A 23,518-nucleotide genomic window follows, 5' to 3' on the forward strand; every position below is an offset into this window, starting at 1 on the left:
GCAGTGAGAGCTGACCTTGGGTGAGTGCTTTGTGTATACCAGACACTGTTAAGGTGAGAGAAAGTAATCAGTCAGGAAGACAACACACGTGTGCGCACACACACACACACACACAATTTGCAGTAAGAGTTAATGCCTACATAATGAAAAGGGCCTACATAAACTCTACTTTGGGCCTATATAAACTCAGGAAGCTTTGCAAGATGAGCTAAATATAGTCATGTAGCATATACGAGAGATCAGAATGAGCCCAAAGTAATTGTTTGCTCTGTTTTATAAATTAAGAAAGAAGGCTAAAAAATCAAGAAAGAAATTGGCCCTATTAGAAGAGCCAATTCATCAGAAGGATGTTGCTGTCCTAGATGACTGGTTTTCAACCCTCTCTCTGCTTTTTAAGCTCTGAAAGCCTCTTTTCACAGGAAATTGTATGATACAGAGTTAAAACAAAAAACGTATCAAGGGTGGTGTGGGCTCTGGTCAAGGTGGGGAAGCCTGCCTGTAAAACATGTTGGTGCTTGTGGTGTTCCCTCCTGGATTTATGGTTGCTTTGAAAACGTTGCCTCAAGGTGGTTTTCCTGTGGAAACACTTCAAGCAGCCAGGACACCCGTCGTAGGTGTGGGCACGAGAGCTGTTAGACACCTCCTGGCAGGTGTGCTTTCCACCAGTGTTCAGCGAAGTTACCTTGCAGGGCTTTCCCCAGTGTAGGCAGATGGGTAATATTCTAGAACAGAGGTCACAAACTGGGGACCAGATGCATCTTGTTTGAATGCATGCCAATCAGAAATATTTGCGCTACCATTGAAAACCGGGAGATTTCATGTAACACTGGGGATTCTGGCCTCTCCAGAGATCTGGCAGCCTTTGTCACTATTGACTAGTGGCTGCAGTTTTCAGATGGGGCCTGAGATGTCCCATTTGCCAAAGCCCCCGACTCCCTCTTGTTTCTAAATACTTGGTCCATTGCATCATTTGGGAAATGTGTCTGGCCTGTTCAGGTCTTCTGTTTTTGGTGATACTGGCTTACTATTTCATACATGTATGTGAAACTTTTAATCTTCTAAATATATGTAGTATACATTTAATATGTACAATATGTAGCATATAGTAGAGTACACAATATGTAGTATATATATGTATTGTATGTATTTAAAGATCGAGGATCAAACTGGGAAGTTTAAGGTGTCTCTTCTCTGTTGTTCAGTTTTTCCACATGTAACCCTCATGTTATTTTATAGTTGCAGTTGTATTCAGAGGCCAGTGTAGCACTTCTGAAGTTGAATAACCCCAAAGATTTCCAAGAACTGAATAAGCAGACGAAGAAGAATATGACCATCAATGGAAAGGAACTGACCATAAGTCCTGCATATTTATTATGGGATCTGAGTGCCATCAGCCAGGTAAGGGATGCAGAGATTGTTTTAGAACCCGAATTGAGGGCTTTGATTATTAAAGATTTATGAGTCACTATATTAGAAGAAGGAAGAGGGCTTACAGAGAGGTGACTTGATTGGCACTTCTCTAATTTTCCAGTCACCGCCATTGGTTTATACTAATTGAAAGTGACCTGGAATCAGATCCAAGAAATTTTTCTTCAAAAAATGTGTGAAAGAAATGCTGTTTTTGTTGTGCTGTTTTAAATATGCTGAGTGTTCTGCATTTTTTGTAATGTGTAAAAGCTGGACACGGTCTTTGGAAGTTTGCTGGCGCTCCCTGAGTGCAGAAGGGACAGCTGGGAGGGGCAGGTGTGACTTAGGCGCATTTTACATCTTTCTGTGCCCCATGCTTTTCTCAGTCTAAGCAGGATGAAGACGTTTCTGCCAGCCGTTTTGAAGACAACGAGGAGCTGAGGTACTCACTGCGATCTATCGAGAGGCACGCGCCGTGGGTTCGGAACATTTTCATTGTCACCAATGGACAGATCCCATCCTGGCTGAACCTCGATAATCCTCGAGTGACAATAGTCACACACCAGGTAGCGACTCGCCATGTGTCACAAGGCTGCGGTTTCCTGTTCTGTCTTTTGCTGTTCTTTGTCTTGTTCCTGATTTCATCCTCTTACCCATCTCACCTCCATTTCCACCTTCCTTTAATCCTTCCATTCGCCTCCCTCCCTCCCTTCTTTCCAAAAACAAAACAAGACAAAAACCTCTCATCCGCCTTCTCTCTCTTTCTCTTTTTTTTTCTGTTAAAAGGATGTTTTTCGAAATCTGAGCCACTTGCCTACCTTCAGTTCACCTGCTATCGAAAGTCACATCCATCGCATCGAAGGGCTGTCCCAGAAGTTCATTTACCTGAATGATGATGTCATGTTTGGAAAGGATGTCTGGCCGGATGATTTTTACAGTCACTCCAAAGGTCAGAAGGTGAGTAGCTAAGAGATGCCTGGCTTAGAAGTCATTTAGAAGTTACAGACAGGAAATAAGGAAATCAGTATATATACCATATTCAAATTGGATCAAAGAAGCATTTTTGAGTGTTAAGCTCAGGAAAGTTAACAATCAGGGAGTGAGAAAACTACAGTGGGAACTTTGCTTCCCTATATTCTCACCCAGGACCCACCCTCTACATTTGCTATTGCAACAGCAGAAAAAGCAAATAACTGTGAAACACAAAATCGTGTTTACCATGTCAGCAAAATGCCCAAGATAGAAAGCTCAAAGTAGTGCTTAAAGACAGGGCTGAAATTTCATTGGAGGCAGCCGGTCTCCCTCTGGCTTTGAGGGGCAGGATGGCAAAGTGGTCACGAGCACAGATATGGGTGCCAGCTGTGTAGCACTGGCCTGGGTGATGACCTGGCCTCGAGGTTTCCTGTCTGTGTATTGGGGGGAACAGGAAGACCCTGGTAGTGTTGTTAGAAGGGTTCAGTGATCAGTTGGAGACTTAGCACCATGAGCTTGTAAGTTCTAGAACTCTGTCAAGCTATGGCTTGACAGGGGAGACAGACAAAACCAGTGACTGTGTACAGCGATTTCCGTGCCAGTAGGTGTGCCCTGGGTGCGAGGAGTGGGAGCGCCAGAGAGCGAAGTCACACTGGGATAGGGACTGAGATGAGCTTGGAAGAACAGGAGTTAACCAGGTGAAGAAAGACCTTGCAGGTAGTTGCACCGTGCAGAGATAGGGAGATTTTAAAGGGGAATGCATTTTTCAAAAATGATTTTAAATTAGGAAGCAACCATGTACCATGTGAGTTGTTTTGAAAGCAGACAGGTTCACAGCTCAGAATGCTGTGCTGGATAATTCATCACAGGACCTCGTGTATAAGGATATTGAGAGTTTGTCTGCCCCCCCTTTTCAGCCTTGAGACCAGACGGTGCATGAATCTGCTTAGGAGTTGACAACAGGGTCACAGAAAAGCAGTGACTTGTGTGCGCACTTTCTACCTGCACGCTCTCGAACTCGCATTTAAGTCTGGCGTGTTGCTGCTTTATTTCCAAATAGATCATTTATAAGACCATGTTGTAAGACTGACCCGTAAGTTGAGTCCTTGTCTCCTTTCCTTGAGCAACAGAAAAGAGTAAATGTGCCAGGTAAGACCCATCAGCAGGGCAGGACTGAGAAACTACCACAGGATGGCCCTGAACGCAGACCTTTTCCAGAGGCTCAATTTGTTTTGTTTTTCTGTTAAAGGAATCCTAATTTAAGAATAAAAAGTGTCAGGGGACTTACCTGGTGGCGCAGTGGCTAAGACGCTGAGCTCCCAATACAGGGGGCCCAGGTTCGAACCCTGGTCAGGGAACTAGATCCCACATGCATGCTGCAACTAAGAGTTCGCATGCCACAACTAAGGAGCCGGGAAGCTGCAACTAAGGAGCCCATCTTCTGCAACTAAGACCTGGTGTGCAACCAAATAAATAAATAAATATTTTTTTAAAAAGTGTCAGAAACCAGAAACCACTTTATTTTCCCTCTGGTTTTATCATAGGTTTATTTGACATGGCCTGTGCCAAACTGTGCTGAGGGCTGCCCGGGATCCTGGATTAAAGACGGCTATTGTGACAAGGCTTGTAATAATTCGGCCTGTGATTGGGATGGCGGTGATTGCTCTGGTGAGGGTGTGTTCAAATGTAACTTGTCCATGTTGACAGAATTTTTTTCATTTGTTGTCATTATCAACCATGTACAGTGACTTAAACATTCTTCGCGTATTGAAACAATCATCGTAGACTCTTTGGAGGTGATGACTGGTGTCCCCATGTGGCCCAGTTTATTCATATTGTTATTGTTGGGGGCATTTTCCCACATGACCCTACACTTGAAAGTGTCTTTTATTATTCAAAATATGAAAATCAGTTATACCCTTAATTATGTGAGCTCGAGAGTAAGAATTGCTCTCACTGGTTCCTGTCGGAGCTCATGGCCAGTGGCCCCTAGAAGCACACTGCTCCAGGTCAGTGAGGGACTAAAGAGATGCAGAAGAAATAAACATCTCTCCTCAGCATCTCTTCTCCCTTTCTTGTACACTAACATTTAGACTTGTTGAGGATAACAAGTTTTTACATTTCTTTATTGCCTTTCAGTTTATAAAGCATCATCCATTATCCACTTGAATTTCTCAGTCACCAAAAGAAGGAGAGTAGGTGCACAGATATTCTCATCCTACTGCATTTGAGGAAACAGGTTTGGGGAGGTGTTGGGCGAAACAAAGCTTGTGTTTCAGTCAGCTCTGTCAGAGGCACTTTTGAAAAATATGAACCGCTGCAGGGAGAGAACATAGACGTGCAGGAGAGTCTCTGCAACCCGGAGAGCTCAGGGACAGAGCAGTGACACTTGGTCACGAGCTTATTGCCAGTGTTAGGACATGTTCTTGTCAGTCCCGAGAGTCACGGTCTTCAGAATAATCTGATCCTCCATACACATCTACATGTGCCCCCCTTGAGCACATCTGAGGCCTGTACTTCTGGGTTGCACAGATGGTAAGTGCCGAGGCCTGGTCATCCCACACCCAGTCCACTGGCAACTGATGCCCCCTTTTCAGATTGTCTCTTTTTAAGCTACGTAAAATCTTCTGTTAAAGAATGGGGTGAACCTTTCCTGACTGAAATTCATGCATCGGTCTTGAAAACACAGCTGAGAAATAAGGAACTGGCTTTTTTCCAAGACTGTAAACACAGCAGGATTCTGTTTTCCTCCTCTCCCTCCAGGTAACAGTGGTGCGGGTCGCTATGTAGGAGGAGGTGGGGGCACCGGGGGCATTGGAGTCGGACAGCCCTGGCATTTCGGTGGAGGAATAAGCGGCATCTCTTACTGCAATCAGGGATGTGCAAATTCCTGGCTGGCTGATAAGTTCTGTGACCAAGCCTGCAATGTCTTATCCTGTGGGTTTGATGCTGGTGACTGTGGGCAAGGTATATTTATTGCCATAAAAACGTATTTAGGATAAGGGGGTAACAATCTTTCATAAATAGAGGGTTTTGGATCGTTTTTGTTATTTAAAGTAATAATTCTCTAGGTATCCCTTTCCCAGCCTTGCATCCAAACTAGTTGTGAGTTATGACAGGGCACAGATCTTTAGACAACATGAGACACTGAAGCTGCATCTTTTCCTGTTACTGCTCTAGTCTGATTTTTTTTTTTTTTTTAGTAAGCAGATTTATCTTAGCAGATTTATCTTACATGGTGAAGGTTTAATTTGGGAACAGTGAAAGGAGACCAATAATTCATTAAATAAGCTTGGTTTGAATACTGGATCTTGTTGATAGCTTATTAACGGCGGTCCTTTTGGTCAGAAAGTTGTCTTTTTTTCAAATGGACAAAAAGATGGAAGTTGACCATTGGAATTCGCTGTCCTGAACCGTGCCTTGTCTCTGTAGTGAGTCAGCCTCAGCATTCCATGTCGATAATAGTGATTGCTTCAGAAAGTAAAAATGAGCCCTATACCAGTAGCTTTTGTGTTAGAACTTCTGATGATTTTAAAGTCCATTTAAAGTCACTCTTAGAAAATGAAAACTCAAACCCTAAGAATTAAAGGAAAAGGGGGAAAATGCGTAGTTTTTTTAAAATCATGTTTGTGTTTTTTTCCTCTAGATCATTTTCATGAACTGTATAAAGTAACTCTTCTCCCAAACCAGACTCACTATGTTATTCCGAAAGGTGAATGCCTGCCTTATTTCAGCTTTGCAGAAATAGCCAAAAGGGGAATTGAAGGCGCCTATAGTGACAACCCAATAATCCGACATGCTTCTATCGCCAATAAGTGGAAAACCATCCACCTCTTAATGCACAGTGGAATGAATGCGACCACAATACATTTTAATCTCACATTTCAAAGTACAAATGATGAAGAGTTCAGAATCCAGATAGCAGTAGAGGTTGACACAAGGGAGGAGCCCAAACAGAATTCTACGACCCAGAAGTCTTACCAAAGTTTGGTTAGCCCCTCAGCTCTTCTTCCAGAGGTGGAAATCCTGTTTGAGGATATCCCCGAAGAAAAACGCTTCCCCAAGGTCAAAAGACACGATGTTAACACAACAGGAAGTTTCCAAATGGAGGTGCAAATTCCACTGGTCAATATTTCACTCCTTCCAAAAGAGACCCAGGTGAGCCTTAATAACTTGGATTTGCAGCTAGAACACGGAGACATCACCATGAAAGGATACAATCTATCCAAGTCAGCCCTGCTGAGGTCATTTCTGATGAACCCACAGGATGCAAAGTTAACAATAAATCACCCTCTGATGACAGAGCAAAGAAATGACAGTTTGCAGGCCCCACTGGAAAAACAGGCTCACAAAAGCATCTTACCCAGCAGCTTAGGAACATCTGAAAGATTCCAGGGGTTATTGCCTTCTCCAGCAGTGACAATGACAGTGAATGGCCACTCCCAGAGCCAGACTCCACCCCTGGACTTCGAAAGCAAAGCAAGATTCAGGTCCAAAACTGTGACCCCGAAAGTAGGAGGTGGAGGTGTGTCAAAAGAAAAGCTCTCATCTCTGATTTTCCCACTGGAAAACAGGGAGACACAAAAGGTAATCACAGGGAAAGAACAAGAGAAGAACAGAATGGAGGAAAATGCTAACAGTTACCTAGGTGGTAATGAAGTATTACCTGGAAGAAAACTGCAGCATTACACAGAGAGTTACCTGGGCTTTTTGCCATGGGAGAAGAAAAAGTATTTCCAAGATCTTCTTGATGTAAGTTACATCCAGCCTTATTGTTTCCCATGCTCAGGAAAAATAAATAACCTTGTAAGTGGTAGTGATATAATAATAGCTACCGTTCATTCAGTACTTCCCTGTGCCCGCCACTGGACTCAGTACTTTTCTTATGTGGTTTCATTTAATTGTCCCAATAATTCTAACAATAAAACTACCTTGTAAGGGTCTGCTATCACTGTCCCCATTTTGCAGTTTAGGAAGCAGCCTTCATGTGAATGAGCAAGGGATTTAGCCAGGGGCATACCCTGAGTCCATAGTAGAACAGGGATGGTATCTTTACTTGGCATGTTGCGATATCAGAAAACGCTTTTGAATACCTCGTGCAGTCAGATCTCATGTTTTTCAAACTTTACTAATGAAAAACCCAAGAGGCAGATAAATTCGTTAGCTTTCCTGACATCACAACAGCAGGTGAGGGTGAGCCCAGCGCTCTCCCTCCTGTACCATGGCCTCCACGGTGCCCTGGGGTCCTTTGTACATCTCACAAGCACCGTCAGTGTGCTGACTGCCGGGGAGTGCAAGATGGTGAGAACAGTTGCTGCTCTTGGAGACTCAAAGAGCAAGCTGGGAGGACAGATTTGTGGGCAAATAATTGTGGCAGTGTGATAAGTGTCTGTTGAAGTATGGACAAGGAGTCCAAAGGGAAGATTCCTAAACTCTGCCTGGAGGTGTTGGGGGAGGCATACAGGAGGACATGCCCTGTGAGCTGACCTTGGAAGGGTGGGGCTGGATCGTGACCAAAGCACAAACGTGAGTGGATGTTAGGCTGGGGGAAAGTGATGAAGAGGGGCGTTGTCTCATTCCTCTCATGGTCTTCAGGAAGTATCTTGTCCCTGCCATGGTAGCATTTACTAATTGTTAAGCAAGGGGCTGCAGAGTTCTTGCCTACATTGATTTCCTCATTCTCCCCCGCTCCCTGCTTTTTAAGTTGCAAAAGCACTATAGGCTAATGGTAAAAATCGCAAGCAATGCAAAAGACAAAAAAAGCAGAAAAAAAAAAAGGGAAAGATCTTTCTCCTCCCTTCCTTAATCTCCTTACTTGAGACAGTCACTATGAATATGTAGTTTGGTGGGTATTCTTCCAGTATTTTTCTATAGATATGCAGACATACTATATAGTTTGTTTCGCAGCAGTGAAGTTATATATATTACTCTGCAGTTGCCTTTGATGTGGTAGTATGTGGGCAAATTGCCATTGTTTTTTTTTTAACAGCTGTAAGTTGTGTTCAGTGTTTTTGCAAGTACAAATACCTAATGTTGCAATAAATATTCTTGTACATATATCTTACTCTTGAGGAAGTTTTATTTCTGTAGGTAGAATTGCTAGGTTAAAGGGTCTATTGCGTATAAAATTTAACTGTCTTTCTTAAATATTGCACCCCTTCCTCCTTCCACAAACAGTATGCAAGCGTGCTTGTTTCTCCACAGGACTAACCAACAGCAGTTAATAGCATCTATATTTTCATCAGTTTGAGAAGCAAAAATATTTCATCTTCTGTAAAGTGTGTCCAGGTTCTTTGCCAATATTCTTTGCCCATTCATTCAGTTTCGCCTCTTACTGGTTTTGATAGGGTTCTTTACATTTCATAATATTAACACTACTATATGGTGAAACAAATTTTGTATTCTAGTCTTTGTGTTCAGAACTCAAGGGACTTGCTGCTTTGATGTCACCAGTAGAAATAACTTGATACTGAAAGCACTATCAAATTTATTGTAAATCAATTAAATATTGCATTGAAATTGGCTATGAAATCTCATGATCAATGACTAGTCCTTAAAGAGTACCCTAAAAGCAGACCTCCACCCCACAGCTGTCGTTCTCAAGCCGATGTCGGCGATACTTTCACTGAAATCCAGTTTTGTCCTGATGTTAGGATGCTTGAGGAGACCTGTTAGTGCTCGTTTCATTTGCCCCTCAGGACAGTTAGTGACTAGTTATTACCACGTGACATAAAGTAGTACCTCTGTCTCTTGTTAGCACAGGGCACCTGTGCACTAAACACAGTGCTGTGTTGTGTGAAATTCTCTTTTCAGGAAGAAGAGTCACTGAAGACACAACTGGCATACTTTACTGAGAGCAAACACACAGGGAGGCAACTAAAAGATACGTTCGCAGATTCCCTCCGATATGTAAACAAAATTCTAAATAGCAAGTTTGGATTCACGTCTCGGAAAGTCCCTGCACACATGCCTCACATGATCGACCGAATAGTTATGCAAGAACTGCAAGACATGTAAGTCTTGCTTGTGTTTGAGTTGTCTGTGTGTGTACAGAGCCAAGGCTGCTTGAAGTTTACATCCTTGCTATGCTGCGTTTATGGCTCTAACACTTGATGACTAGTATGTCGAAGGTATTATCTATATAAGTGGGAAGGAAGATTCTGACTCCACAAGTGTTAGGTACTGTATATATTTTAAATATCCAGATCTTATGGTATGCTACATTTGGACAGGTTCCCTGAAGAATTTGACAAGACGTCATTTCACAAAGTGCGCCACTCTGAGGACATGCAGTTTGCCTTCTCTTATTTTTATTATCTCATGAGTGCAGTTCAGCCACTGAACATATCTCAGGTTTTTGATGAAGTTGACACAGACCAATCTGGTGTCTTATCTGACAGAGAAATCCGCACGCTGGCTACCAGAATTCACGACCTGCCTTTAAGTTTGCAGGTATTGTCATTTTTTTTCCCCTAAACTTAATGACATTTTGAATGAAACTTTTGATACTTTCTCTCTTTCCCCTACATACTTCAATGGAATGCAAGTACAAGTAATTCTTCATATTTAATGAGGGGGTTCACAACTAGTCCATTTTAAATGCCAGGATTAAAATCAAATTTGAAGTTCATATTTTATAAGATTACTTTTTTTAGGCTTTCAGTAGGGATTGTAATTGTATTGTCTGGAGACGAGGCAGACCATACCTGCAGGTAAGATTCTCGTGTCAAGCTCATTCAGGGCCTTCAGGTGTGGCCGAGTGGAGATCTTAGCCAGGCCCACGGTGTTGCAGAGCCCCTTCTGTCATGGCATCCTTTAGTCCCAGGAGTAGGACACTCACTAATGGAGAGCTCCAAGATGAATCCAGCTGCAGGACACCCATCTGGTGATCCCGTGGACCACCTTGTGTAAAACGGTGCCTTGCAGGCCTGTATGTTCTACTTTGAGACAAACATGAGTTATTTGTATTGTTTCATTCTGCTCTTTTTAGGGTGTCTTTAAGAATCATATAGTCAAACCCTCTTTGACGATAACGCTTAAATTTTGGTGACTTTAACATTTTTGTTTTTAAAACCACAGTTGTTACTTGTAATGTATATAGGTTTATCCTTTTATTTTTGTTTTGTTAGGACTTAACAGGTCTGGAACACGTGTTAATAAATTGTTCGAAAATGCTTCCTGCTAACATCACTCAGCTAAACAACATCCCACCAACTCAAGAAGCGTACTATGATCCCAATCTGGTGAGTGCCATGGGTTCTTTTATGTAAAGTAGAAAGTATATCCTTATCGGGTGTTAGTTACATCATTTCTGTAGAGCACTTGAAAAACTAGAAGCAGGCTCTGTTTATAGGTCTTTGGTGGAAGTCAGTAGCACAGATAATCCAGAATCATTCATATTTTTCTTTGGAATATCTTTTTTTCCTCCCTAATGGATGTTAAGCTAATACTGAGATTACTTGCTTATATTCTATAAGCAGACATCCCATTCACTAAGGATAGCGGAAGATAGCGCCAGAGTATACTCACTGGCTTGGGAGAACGATCCTGAGGTTAAACATCAAATGGAATCCCATCTTTCATCAAAGCTCAGTTGCTTTGATGCTGGCACTTTCTGGATCTTACCACTAGGGGCAGTGGATGATCTATACACAAGTATATCGGAGTAGCATTTGGCTGAAATGCTTGGAAGACTGTTGATATCTGTAAGATGCATCCCAGCTTCAGAGAAATGATAATGTGGAAAAAAAAAAGTGCATTTAGAATTGATGGACCAAGGATATAATACAGCCATTATGTGATGCTTACAGTTAATTTTTACTGATATATATGGAAGAATGTTTATAAAATAAAATTAGGTGGGGAGAAAATGGGTACTGCCATATACAGAATACAGTTTGAACTATGGAAAACTCCTGATACCTTCACACATATTCCCAAAATTAATGAAATGACAGTAGGTTAAATTATAGGTAGTTTTTTCTTTTTTTTAACATCTTTATTGGAGCATAATTGCTTTACAATGGTGTGTTAGTTTCTGCTTTATCACAAAGTGAATTAGCTATACATATACATATATCCCCATATCCCCTCCCTCTTGCATCTCCTTCCCACCCTCCGTAACCTATCCCTCTAGGTGGTCACAGAGCACCGAGCTGATCTCCCTGTGCTATGCAGCTGCTTCCCACTAGCTATCTGTTTTACATTTGGTAGTGTATATATGTCCATGCCACTCTCTCACTTCATCCCAGCTTACCTTTCCCTCTCCCCGTGTCCTCAAGTCCATTCTCTACGTCTGCGTCTTTATTCCTGTCCTGCCCCTAGGTTCTTCAGACCTTTTTTTTTTTAGATTCCATATCTGTGGGTTAGCATATGATATTTGTTTTTCTCTTTCTGACTTTACTCTGTATGAAAGACTGTGTCCATCCACCTCACTATAGATAACTCAATTTCATTTCCTTTTTATGGCTGAGTAATAGTCCATTTGTGTGTGTGTGTGTGTGTGTGTGTGTGTGTATATATTTTTTTTTTTTTTTAGATCATGCAGCGTGCAGTCTTGTGTCTGGCTTTTTTTTTAATAACATAGGTAGTTTTAATATAAATTTATTTTTATTTTTGGCTGCATTTGGGTCTTTGTTGCTGCACGTGGGCTTTTCTCTAGTTGCAGCCAGCAGGGGCTACTCTTTGTTGCGGTGCGCAGGCTTCTCATTGGGTAGCTTCTCTTGTTGCAGAGCATGGCCTCTAGGTGCGTGGGCTTCAGTAGTTATGCCACTCGGGCTCAGTAGTTGTGGCACTTGGGTTCAGTAGTTGTGGCGCAGGGGCTTAGTTGCTCTGCGGCATGTGGGATCTTCCTGGACCAGGGCTTGAACCCATGTCCCCTGCATTAGCAGGCGGATTCTTAACCACTGAGTCACCATGGGAAGCCCCATAGGTAGTTCTTAATATCGTTTTTTCACACTAGTATTTTCCATATTTTCTATAATGAATAGACTACACTTTCATAAGCATAATAACGTGTATTTTTAAAAAACTGACCATCTTGCAAATGTTCAAGCCCTATAATTAACTGCAGATGTTTGTAAATGAATGTAGAGAAGAGTAATGAATCAGTTAAAAATCTGATTCCTGAAAGAAGGCAGTCATTTGTTTGGCATTCATTGCACACGGCAGGGATGGTATTTCTCACTTGTGTTCTCGGAGGGTCCTGGGAAGCTCCCTCATGAGGAGACAGTGTGAGGGGCAGCCCAGCAGCTTTAGGAACCCGTAGACAAACTGTAAGTATTGCTGATCATGTGTTGGTTAGTTTAGCATATGACATGGGTTTGTATACAAATGTGTCACTTAAAGCCAGTTCTCTAAATATTCTAAAACTTAAAACTATGAAATCTACAAAACTGAGGTAGAGGTATAAGACCTGGTGTCAGCCCTAAGGGATTTTCCTCTAGTGGGGTAAGCAGGCATGAATCAGCAGGTGGAGACGAGTTCTGGGTTGTGGGTTCTCGGGAGGCCTCGCGTGGAGCTGATGCGCAGTCAGGCTGATAGGACAATGGCAGCTTGTCTGTGAGCTGCAGCAGCTTCTTCTGGGTCTTTGGCACAATCCAGTAAAAATGCTTTGTCAGACCCAGACTGTTACACAGAGATGTTAGTAGTTCTTTACAAGTGTGTTCTTAATGATGAAAAAGGCACATTTGTAATCACTGTAGGTGTGTTCCCTGCCTCCAGAGAGAATAGAATCAAAGTGAAAAAAAAAAGAAAGTAGATTGCATAGGCTAAAAGACATTCTCAGTTTTAGGACTTTTCAAACAATGATAAAGCTCTTTTCTGTTTTCCCCCAATTTGGAGTTACCCCAACAAAGCTAATATAATCAACTCTAAATCATCCAGAGGTCAGTGTCCTGGTTTAAACATTTTTTTAATGTATTTGTCAAAATAAAGTTCTACCAGTTATCAGACATCTGGGTACACCCTTTCTCCAGGAGGGGAACAGTGAGCTGAGGGTTCCAGGCTGCCCTGACTTGTCTTTTCTGGTATCTTCTTGGTGGGCAAACCCAGAGCACTGGACAGAGGAGGAAGAAAGGAGAAAGTGTGCTGGGCTCCTAAACCATCTCCGCTCAGCCTCTACCCTGGACCAGGCCTCTCTGGTCTTTACTCTCTTCGGGACCACACTGTGATCATACTGACAGGTTGCCTTGGAGGCTGCTGACGTCACCCCAGGTCCGGGGAGCTTTGCGAGTGGCTCAGCCTGTTTCAGTGCTCGCTCCAGACTTGTCTTTCACCATCTGTATCTCCACATCCGTCCTGTCACTTGTCTGTCTTTCCTTCTCTATAAACTTTGGTTTCCTAGTAAGATTTTACAATTACCAACCCCTTGCACTTGTATAGAACTTAGAGAAGAGTGTTCTTTTCTAAGGAAGATGATCTATGTGTAGAAAACAGTTATTCATCTTTCCCTTTTACAGGCATGATGAAAGGTTCTTGAGGGATTTTAGGGCTTTTTTTAAAGAAATGCACACATATTCATCTATTAGAGTATTTTACAGTTTTACCAAATATCTGGCATGAGGTTTAGAATCAGCAAATATCTTTGAATGCTAAGGATTAAGTAAGTAGGGGCTTCTTTGCTAATGGTTATAAGTTAGTCTTGAGGCTTATGCAAATAAAGCTGTTTAGAGCATAAGTACTAATTATACAGACGGCATTAGTTAACATTACTCGAGTAAACTCTTAGCCAAGGTGTTGGCTTCATTACTGTAATTAACTGTGATTACACACAGGATAAAGTATTTTCTAATTAGACTATAAGAATGACAGCTTAGCTTATGAGTATCATATAGACCACTTCATTACAGTTTATCTTCGAAATTTATTTTCATTTTGAAAAAATTATAGCAATCACTTATAAGACTTTTAACAGATAGTGTGTAGTAATGTGTGATTAAAATAAAACTTTATTCACAATAACAGGCAATAGCATGCAGGCCATAGTATGCCAATTTGATTTTTAAGAATATTACATTAAAATAGTCATCTTGGGCATCTTGGGTGGCGAAGTGGTTGGGAGTCCGCCTGCCGATGCAGGGGACACGGGTTCGTGCCCCGGTCCGGGAAGATCCCACATGCCGCGGAGCGGCTGGGCCTGTGAGCCATGGCCGCTGGGCCTGCGCGTCCAGAGCCTGTGCTCTGCAACGGGAGAGGCCACAACAGTGAGAGGCCCGCGTACCGCAAAAAAAAAAAAAAGAAAACTAGTCATCTTAATTACTGAGTCTTTCTGTGCCCCCTTAAATTTTGCACCTGAGATGAATGCTTCAGTGGCCTCACGCTAGTCTTTGCCCTGATGTAATGTCTGTATTTTCTCGCAGCCACCAGTCACTAAAAGTCTAGTAACCAACTGTAAACCAGTAACTGATAGAATCCACAAAGCGTATAAGGACAAAAACAAATATAGGTAAGTACTACATACATTTACTCTGTTTAATTTAAGGATAATTATGAGTGGTATTTTCATAATTTTACCATAGTTTATCTATTAAGCATTCTTTGAAATTTATGTGAGATTTTTAGTAATATGGAAAAATTAAGTCATTCCAAGGATGATTTTTTTAAAGTTTTATAAAATGCTTTTCTTATTGAAATTTTATTTTACATATCCACATAAATATTTAAACTCTTTAAATATGTTTTGATATTAGATTTGAAATCATGGGAGAAGAAGAAATTGCTTTTAAGATGATTCGTACCAATGTTTCTCATGTGGTTGGCCAGTTGGATGACATAAGAAAAAACCCCAGGTACTGTTTTTGTTGTTGTTGTCGTTGTTTTTAATTTAGAACATGTTAGGTTCACAGTGCAATTGAATAGAAAGTATGGAGGAAAAAAAGCAGTAGGACTGGAGAGACGGGAGTGGCTTATTTCTGTTTGGAGCAGACGGAAATGTCTAACGGTAGAGGTAGTGTTTGAACCGAGGGATGGGAGTTGTGAGTTGAGATCGGGCCCCGCGCGCACAGGGACTAGCACGGACATCTCAGAGTCCAGTGACAGGACTGTTCAGTGAGGCTGAGGGCTGGGCTGAGGGGCGGACAGCATCATCAGGGAGGTGAGGCCAGACGGCTAGCACTCTCAGAGCATTTCTAAAAAGGTGCTACCAGAGAAGTTGTTTTGGTGGTTAGACCTGCAATTCAAAGTTCAAATTAGCTTCTGAGGAAAAAGGAATGCTACCATAAATGTGAAAATCCAGTAAACTGCAGTCATTCTTTGGGGATAAATTCAATGTTCAGGTTTACATAAACCTTGAAAATTTCCAGCCTGGCCCCCTAACAGTTGCCCTAGTTCGATATAAGTTTTGAACTTTAGTGGGAAATAGGTGTTTCAGTAGTTTCTCTGGCTTATGAAATTGAATATTTTCATCTGAGTTTTTCAAATGCTTTTGGAAGTTTTCAGTTTTATCTCTTTTAAATCATGATCTTAATTATACATGATCAGAGGTGTAAAATTTCCGGGCATTTTAAAGCCATGGCATTTTTTCTTAAAATTCCATTCTTGATTTTTGGGCCATGGCATTTTTTCTTAAAATTCCATTCTTGATTTTTGGGCAGGGGGGAATATGGAATTTTAAGAAAAATGAAAATATTTTTAATACTTATGTAGTATATTCATAAAATATTTCCTACAAAATAATATTTCCCACAAGCTAAGCAAACAATAAGCCACAATAATTAAGAACCAGCCAGCTTGCAGCTCTTTTTGTACATGCTGTTCCCTTCTTGGAATGCCCTGCTCAAATATAAAAAAACAAAAACAACCTTAAGAGCCAATTTCAGTACTTGCTTTTTGCTTCCCCCATTCTATCGACGTGCTTGCTCAGTCCTTGGTGATCTATAGTGAGACCAATGGAGAATTTAGAGCTTTTAGTTGTACCCTATACTTTTACGTCTTGTGCCAGTTTGAAAGTTGTTGGGCGAGAGGATTCACAGACATCTTCATGATACTTAAAGGGATAGGGTTTTGCTGAAAAGACCCAAGGCAAGACAGGCTTTTCCAGCAGTGTCTGCCAGGCCCAGATACGTCCTATAACCCTGAACAGATTTTATCATTTTTAACTCTTGTTCTGTTATTTTTAAGTCAGGAGTGGAAAACCAGCCTTCTGACTGACTTACACTTTAAGAACAGGTTTATCGCATTAACAGGGAATCTAGGATAGGCAGTATCTGGGCTCTGCTGCCCTTCTCCCTTCCTGCCTGTGTTGGCTTCATCCTCAGGCTGGAGCATAGGGCAGCGGCAGCAGCTCCAATGTCCCTGCAGACATAGCCAAGTTCTGAGGCTATCGGGGACTGTCCCTTCCTGTGTGTTGTGTGTTGTTCCCTCCCCCATTTCTATACCAGTCACCGTGAAGGGGAGGGATTCACTTACGCTAGCCAGAAGCTGACTCTGGGTTGGGGTGCGGTTGCCTACCTTTTGAGTCAGCTCATGGGGGAGAAATACAGAGCAAAATGCAAGTTCTCATAGGAAGGAGAGGGAGTGTTTGCTGGGCACCCAGCAAGGTCTGCTTTAGTTACCCTGTGTCTACACATACTCTTTGTCTCATACATATACTTTCTTCTTTAACTTTTCCCAACTTATTGAAAAATTTTGAAGATACAGAAAAACTGAAAAAAATATTACAATAAACCCTTAGCTCAGACTTTTAAATTTTCAGCATTTTTCATGTCTGTCTGCTCTCTCTCTTCATCTCTCTGTATGAACACAAAAACACATAAGTTTGGTTTTTGTTTTGTTTGCTAAACCCTTTACCCCTCATTATTTTAGCATGTCTTCTTTTTTTGGCTGCATTGGGTCTTCGTTGCTGGGCGTGGGCTTTCTGTAGTTGTGGCGAGCGGGGGCTACTCTTCTTTGCGGTGCGCGGGCTTCTCATTGCGGTGGCTTCTCTTGTTGCGGAGCACGGGCTGTAGAGCACAGGCTCAGTAGTGTTTAGCACATCTTCTAAACAGAGTCATTCTCCTTTATACCACAGGACCACTAACATATATCCAAGAACCTTAACACTGACTAAAATAATACCATCTAATAGATGGTCTATATTCAGACTTCACCAGTTGCATCTAGATGCCCTTTACAGCTGTTGTTTGTTTTTAATCTAGGAAACAGTCAAGCCTCATGCATTGTATTTGGTTGACATAACTCTTTAATATCCTTTAATTTAAACTTCCCCAACTTTAGAGAAGAGATAGGATAATGAACTTTCACTTACTCATCACTCATCTTCAATAAGCAGACTTTTCTCCTCTGTTGTCTTTTATAAGCATTTGTTTTTTAACTTTGTTGGTTTGAAATGGTATCAAGTTAATTCATTGCAATTAAGTCCATACGTTTCCCATCTCTTTTTTTTAAACCATATAAATGTTTGCATGTGTATATGAAGAAATCAGATTATATATTCTGTAGATTTCCTGAACTTTGGACGTTTCTGATTGCCTCCCAGTTGTTTAACGTGTTCCTCTGTCCCCTGTATTTCCTGTAAGTTGGTAGTAGGATCTGAGGGCTTTATTAGACTTGATAAAATTTTAAAAAAAAAATTAAAATTAAATGTACTTCAAAAGTGGTGTTATCCCTACCTACTGTTTTAATGGGCCCTCAGTTTAGTGACTTTTGCCGGGAAGGGAACCTGAAACAAGTAGGGAAGCACCACTGTAACCTACTTTTTGCTGGAACTCTAGCCTCTTACAGCCTGGTTGGAGACATGTTAAGAAGTCGTCATCAATCTCATAAAATCTATAGCTATAAGGAACCGTCTCTATCGCAGTGATCTACAGGACTGCTCTTAGTAATGTAACTGTATCAGTTCAGAGAACTCAGTTGTAGGCATTTAGTAGTTTTTCCCTGGATGCTAACAGAATGCTTCAGTCAGGGACATGCCAAATAGAAATTAAAATAATTTACTCCCATAGCTAGAAGGCACATTCAAAATTATCATCCCTAGTTCTTTTTGTTTTACAGGAGAGGAATATCTAAAGAAAAATTTTACAGAACATTATTCCCCTAGAGAATCATATCAGTAAATGCAACAGCTTGGGACATAAGTCCATTTAAAATATATTTGGAATCCACACTTCTTTTGTTAGGTAAGGATCATCCTTATGATAACCAGTCATAACCCTGGGTCTCTCTCGTTTCCAGGAAGTTTGTTTGCCTGAATGACAACATTGACCACAATCATAAAGATGCCCAGACAGTGAAGGCTGTCCTCAGGGACTTCTACGAATCCGTGTTCCCCATCCCATCCCAGTTTGAGCTGCCAAGGGAGTATCGAAACCGTTTCCTTCATATGCATGAGCTGCAGGAATGGTAAGTTTTCCTGTTTCATATACGTACATATGTGTATTTTTCTTTTTTTAGAGTGATGAAATTTCTTTACTGTGTTATTTGCTTTCTTTGTAAAATACACGTATAGTTTTTATTGAGCTCACTGGCTGAGCACACTTTCTGAGCCTTATTCGTCATGACTGCCATCAGAGTGGCTGCCCTGTTTCTTGAGTACCTGCTGGGCAGTATATTGACTCTTTACAATGAAAGGTGCTACTCTTGTTGCCACGTTACAGGTGAGAGCACAGTAACAGAAGTGAGGGATTTGCTCAAGGTGGAGTAGCTGACAAGTGGCAAGTCCAGCCCGATTCCTGACCCTCCGCACGTTCGTTCCACTGTATTCCAAAGCTGCTTTAGAATGTTTCCTTCTTTGATTTTTACTACCAGCACTTCATTAGAAAGATCATTTTATCTTTCAATTTAGGGAAATTTTTGACCCCTTGCCTGCCCGCCACACCAGGCACTATGAACAGGGGCAAAGCCTCGGAGATACTGCGGGTTCGGTTCCAGACCACTGCCGTCCCCAGTTCACATAAAAGTTATGTTCAGACTGTGTCATAGTCTATTAAATGTGCAATAGCATTATATCTAAAAAAAAGTACATTCCTTAATTTAAAAATATTTGCTAAAAATGCTAACCATCATCTAAGCCTTCAGCAAGTTGTAGTAATATCAAAGGTCATTGATCGTAGATCACCGTGACAAACATAATAATGAAGCACTTTGAAATATTGCAAGAATTACCAAGATGTGATACAGAAATACGAAGTGAGCAAATGCTGTTGGGAAAATGGTGCCGACAGACTTGCTTGACACAGGGCTGTGCCGTGCAGTAAAGTGAGGCCAGTTAGGTGTGGTATTGCCTGTGCAAGACGGAAGGGACACTGCGCCGGCCTTCACCAGAAGCCAGCGAACCAGCCGTGACACGGAGGACGTGACTAGGTAGGCTTCAGTGCTCTCAGAGTACAGAGGAGGAAGCAGCTAGTTCTATGACAGGACGGCGACATTTGGACTTGGTTTTGAATTATGAAAATGACTTTTCCAGAAGACAGTGCTGTGGAGAGGGAAAGGAGAAATTGTGAAGGGCTGTATCTGAGTTAGACATCTTGCTTTAGAGAATAGGGGTTCCCAGGAGAGACTTTTTTAGATGTCTGTCTCATCAGAGTTCACGATTTGGAAAGATAACTAACAGTGCTTGCGGGGTGAACTGGTGAGGAAGGCGTCTGGAGTAAGGCAGTGTTGTCTGGGAACTTGAGGCAGAGAGACAAGCAGTAAGCATTTCACTTGTCCTGGAAACAGATGGTCAAGGTGTGAACCAAGGACATGGCCCAGGGAATAAAGAGAAGCAGTAGATACAATTGGCAGAGATTTGAGAGAGGAAATTAGCAGACCTTGGCAGGTAGAGCTCTTTGGTGTCTTGCAGTCGGGTAAGTGAGACAATTAGCATGTGTATTGCTACTATGTACATATTCTCATTTTCATAAGGAGAAGTTGTTACTAAATAACTTGTCTTCTAGCAATGGCAAGGAACGGCTTCTCACCATTTTCACTTTGTCTTAGCTCAGAGGAAAAAGATCTTTGGACGGTTCCAGCTGTCAGTCCCCACAAATCCAGTTCGTGACTAAATTCACCTTCAAGGGCCCACTGAATAAGAAAGGAGTGGGTCTAAGAGTAGCTGGAGAGGGCTTTGATTTCTGTGTTGTACAGATGAGGTGAATCAGGTTGCTGATCCGGGGGCTTCCTCTTCCTCAGCCGCCCTGCTTCTGTTGGGCTGGCCAAAAAGTTCCTTCTGGTTTTTCCACATTACGGAAGAAAACCTGAACGAGCTTTTTGGCCAACCCGATAGAAACGTCTTCCTTCACTTTCCTTTCGTGATCCTGCACTCCTGAGTCTCTGTCAACTTCCCCTGGTTTCCTGCAGTGGCTTTCTTCCTGTCCCTTTCTCGGGAAGAGCAGCTTCTGCACTTAGAGCAGTCCATGTGGTGTGCTTGTCGCTCCTTGTAGACTGTGAGCCCTTGTCGGGGCAGAGACTGGCTCTCCCTGTCCGAGTCCACTTGCATCCCTGGTGCATAGTAGGTGCTCAGTGCATGGCTGGCTGAGGGGAGCTCAGCTCCCCTGTTACAGGGTTCTCTGGGCAACTCATTAGCTGTGTCACAGCCTGTGGCTTCTTAGCTCTTCAAATTACACAGATTCTGAATGATACTGTAGACGTTAGAACTCACTGAGCTGGTTTTTGATCCTCTTAACGTAGGAAACAGAGGAGGAAGAACAGTGCGGGGCAGGGTACCGTTTGGAATATGTGACTCAGAGTAGAGATGCCCACTACCAGGCAGGTGTGAATAAGCCTGGAACTCAGCACAGAGGCCTAAACCTGGCAGTTGTTAGCGTAGCCTATCTTCTAAGCCTTATGTTAAGCATTTATTTAATCTTCATAACAAATTATTATTTCCAAATTACAAGTGATGAAACTGCTGTACTCCCATTTATCTCCTAGGCCAGTTGATCCCACCCTCAGTATGTCTCTTCTGTTGCTTCATGCCTTCCATTCTCACTGCCCTAGTACAGCCCTCATTCTTTTCTCTGCCCAGACTGACCGGATTGCCTGCCTCTGGCCACCTGCTTTGACATCCATCCTTCACACGGCCACCATTTGCACCCCGTTTGTGACACACACACACGCACATGCTGTATATCATCCCCCTTACCACAGAGTATTATGTCCAAATGCTATTGCATGGTTTTCCAGAACAGCTGTAGTTTACACCTACCTGCTTCTCCGTGGCCAAGTGTCCCTCGTGCAGACTTGGCTCAGTTGAGCAGGACGCAGCTTGCAGCGGCTGCTGACGCTCATCCCCTTTCTCAGCCACAGGCTCTCCTTCCCCACTTCAAGGCTCAAATGGAGTGTCCCCACCTCTGTGGTGCTTTCCCACAAGACTCTGCTTTTGATAACAGATATTTCTGTCCACGTGTGTGATGGCTAGTTGTCTGCACGTCAGCGCCTCCCCAGGTTTGCAGATACTTTAGAGCAGGGACTTCTCCTTGTCACCTTGCTCTATCCACAGGAGGTGTTGGTTGGGTGACTGAGCAAATACAAATGAATGGAAGAGGGGATTTTGTTTAATTTGTTAAAAATTCTAATTTTCTTTTGAAGTCCTCCCCTGCCTGGGTAACTTTTACTAATTCCAATATTTACTATAACAATGAAAATCTGAACTCAGGTGGGAAATGTATAATTATGTTAACATTTCAGAATTGCCTCCAGACATTGTTTTTGCTAAACTAGTAGCTTTACTAAGTAATGATAGTTAAACCCTACACATAACTACATATTTTCCTTCTTTTCTCTCTGAACAGGAGGGTGTATCGAGACAAATTGAAGTTCTGGACTCATTGTGTGCTAGCAACATTGATTATATTTACTGTATTCTCATTTTTTGCTGAACAGGTAAGTGATATATTTTATGTGGATGTCAAACAGTATTTCTTGGTATCATTAATCTGATGTTTTTAAGAAAATGATATAAATTCATAAGAAGAAAATGTTTATTTCTCCTGTTGGCTTATACTCATGTTAAATATTCAGGCAACAGTCATTATCGCCTTTTTTTTCCCCATTTATCTTCTAAATCTATAACCAGTATTCTTTGTACCTGGAGCTCAATAAATAGAGCTTTTCAGTTTTAGCCTGAAGTCTGCAAGTCAAACTATTTTAAACCAAAAAAACCACCTCGAATCTGCATCTGACACTAATTTTCTGTTAATCTTTCCAAACTAGTGGCCACAGCGTCTTATCTTCAGGCCTCCCCCTGTTCTGCTGACGGTGCCTGGCTAGGGCACACGGCCGGTCTCCCACTTACATTTCCTTTGAGCTGCTGGGAGTTCATCCCCACACAGGCGCACACACAGCCACCTCCCAGAAGTCAGAGGGAGATTTGTGAGGTCATAAGAGAGTCCTCATTAGGCCACAGCAGGTGTGAGATGCTCTGAAAAGAAAGGATTTGGAAGGAAGGGACGGGTGCCTGGGCTGACCGACTTGTGCCGGGCAGGCGAACCTGCCTCAGCCTCATTCCAGGTGACTCTCAAGTGGAGCTTTTCTGGCTGTCAGGATGGGAAGCTTACACTGAGTTTACTTACAATGAGGAGGCCGGGCGTGGGGCGGCGGCCCTAGAACTGAGAGCTTTAGGATAAATAGCCCTGGGCTTCGTGCTGCAGATGGAAGGAAACTCAGGAAATAAAGGTCTGACAGGCGAGCAGGATGGCAATTTAACCTTCATCCACTTCCCACGGAAAAGAAACCTTCCTCTTGGTCTTGTTGCCATTGTTCTTGGCAAGTAAAAATCTTAGGAAAAAAATCTTAAAACAGATTGTACCTGCCTTTAGAACGGAGGTCCAGCGAGGAACCTGTGAGTCAGCTGTGTGCTGGCCTGCGATGGGGGAGGAGAGGGACACTGGCTGAAAGGAGCAGCTGGTGGCCATGGAAGGAACAGGAGGGTCTTTCTCTGCTGTCATTTATACCTGCAGAGAATTGTGGACCAGAGAGGCAGGGCGAGGGGGAGAGGAAGGGAAGAGTAAATCCCCTCTCCTCCCCGACACCCTGCTCTTCAGCTGCCTGAATCGAATTCCTTAACTCCTGCACACTCCCACACAAGCCAGGGCTGCCTCTTCCGCTGCCCCAGAATCCCAGCTCGTCATCCAGACCAGGGTGGTCCCATGCTTGGGCAAAGTTCTGCTTTCACCTCAAGATGGAGCAGTAGAAATTGAAACTTTCTTATAAAGGTGGTCAG

General features: G+C 42.4%; 1 protein-coding gene and 1 long non-coding RNA gene across 4 annotated transcripts in view; one reads left to right on the forward strand and one right to left on the reverse strand.

The window, feature by feature from the left end:
- Nucleotides 1-23,518, forward strand: part of GNPTAB (N-acetylglucosamine-1-phosphate transferase subunits alpha and beta) — an 80,126-nt gene that overhangs the window by 54,618 nt on the left and 1,990 nt on the right. For all 3 annotated transcript variants that reach the window (XM_024732106.1, XM_024732107.1, XM_024732108.1), the window contains 13 exons: nt 1,237-1,398; nt 1,794-1,973; nt 2,194-2,364; nt 3,924-4,047; nt 5,143-5,346; nt 6,026-7,131; nt 9,193-9,392; nt 9,612-9,831; nt 10,509-10,622; nt 14,739-14,824; nt 15,069-15,167; nt 18,550-18,717; nt 22,089-22,179. In XM_024732106.1, the coding sequence (XP_024587874.1) occupies nt 1,237-1,398; nt 1,794-1,973; nt 2,194-2,364; nt 3,924-4,047; nt 5,143-5,346; nt 6,026-7,131; nt 9,193-9,392; nt 9,612-9,831; nt 10,509-10,622; nt 14,739-14,824; nt 15,069-15,167; nt 18,550-18,717; nt 22,089-22,179 (2,925 nt within the window). The remainder of the gene's footprint in view (nt 1-1,236; nt 1,399-1,793; nt 1,974-2,193; nt 2,365-3,923; nt 4,048-5,142; nt 5,347-6,025; nt 7,132-9,192; nt 9,393-9,611; nt 9,832-10,508; nt 10,623-14,738; nt 14,825-15,068; nt 15,168-18,549; nt 18,718-22,088; nt 22,180-23,518) is intronic.
- On the reverse strand, nt 15,200-23,243 carry LOC112391013 (uncharacterized). The gene is made up of 3 exons (XR_003001385.1): nt 22,592-23,243; nt 21,503-21,814; nt 15,200-15,547 (listed from the first exon to the last, which is right to left on the reverse strand). It is a non-coding gene; the product is annotated as an uncharacterized LOC112391013 (long non-coding RNA).

Source organism: Neophocaena asiaeorientalis, unplaced genomic scaffold (assembly GCF_003031525.2).
Source record: "Neophocaena asiaeorientalis asiaeorientalis breed wild unplaced genomic scaffold, Neophocaena_asiaeorientalis_V1.1 scaffold418, whole genome shotgun sequence".
NCBI classification, from domain to species: Eukaryota; Metazoa; Chordata; class Mammalia; order Artiodactyla; family Phocoenidae; genus Neophocaena; species Neophocaena asiaeorientalis.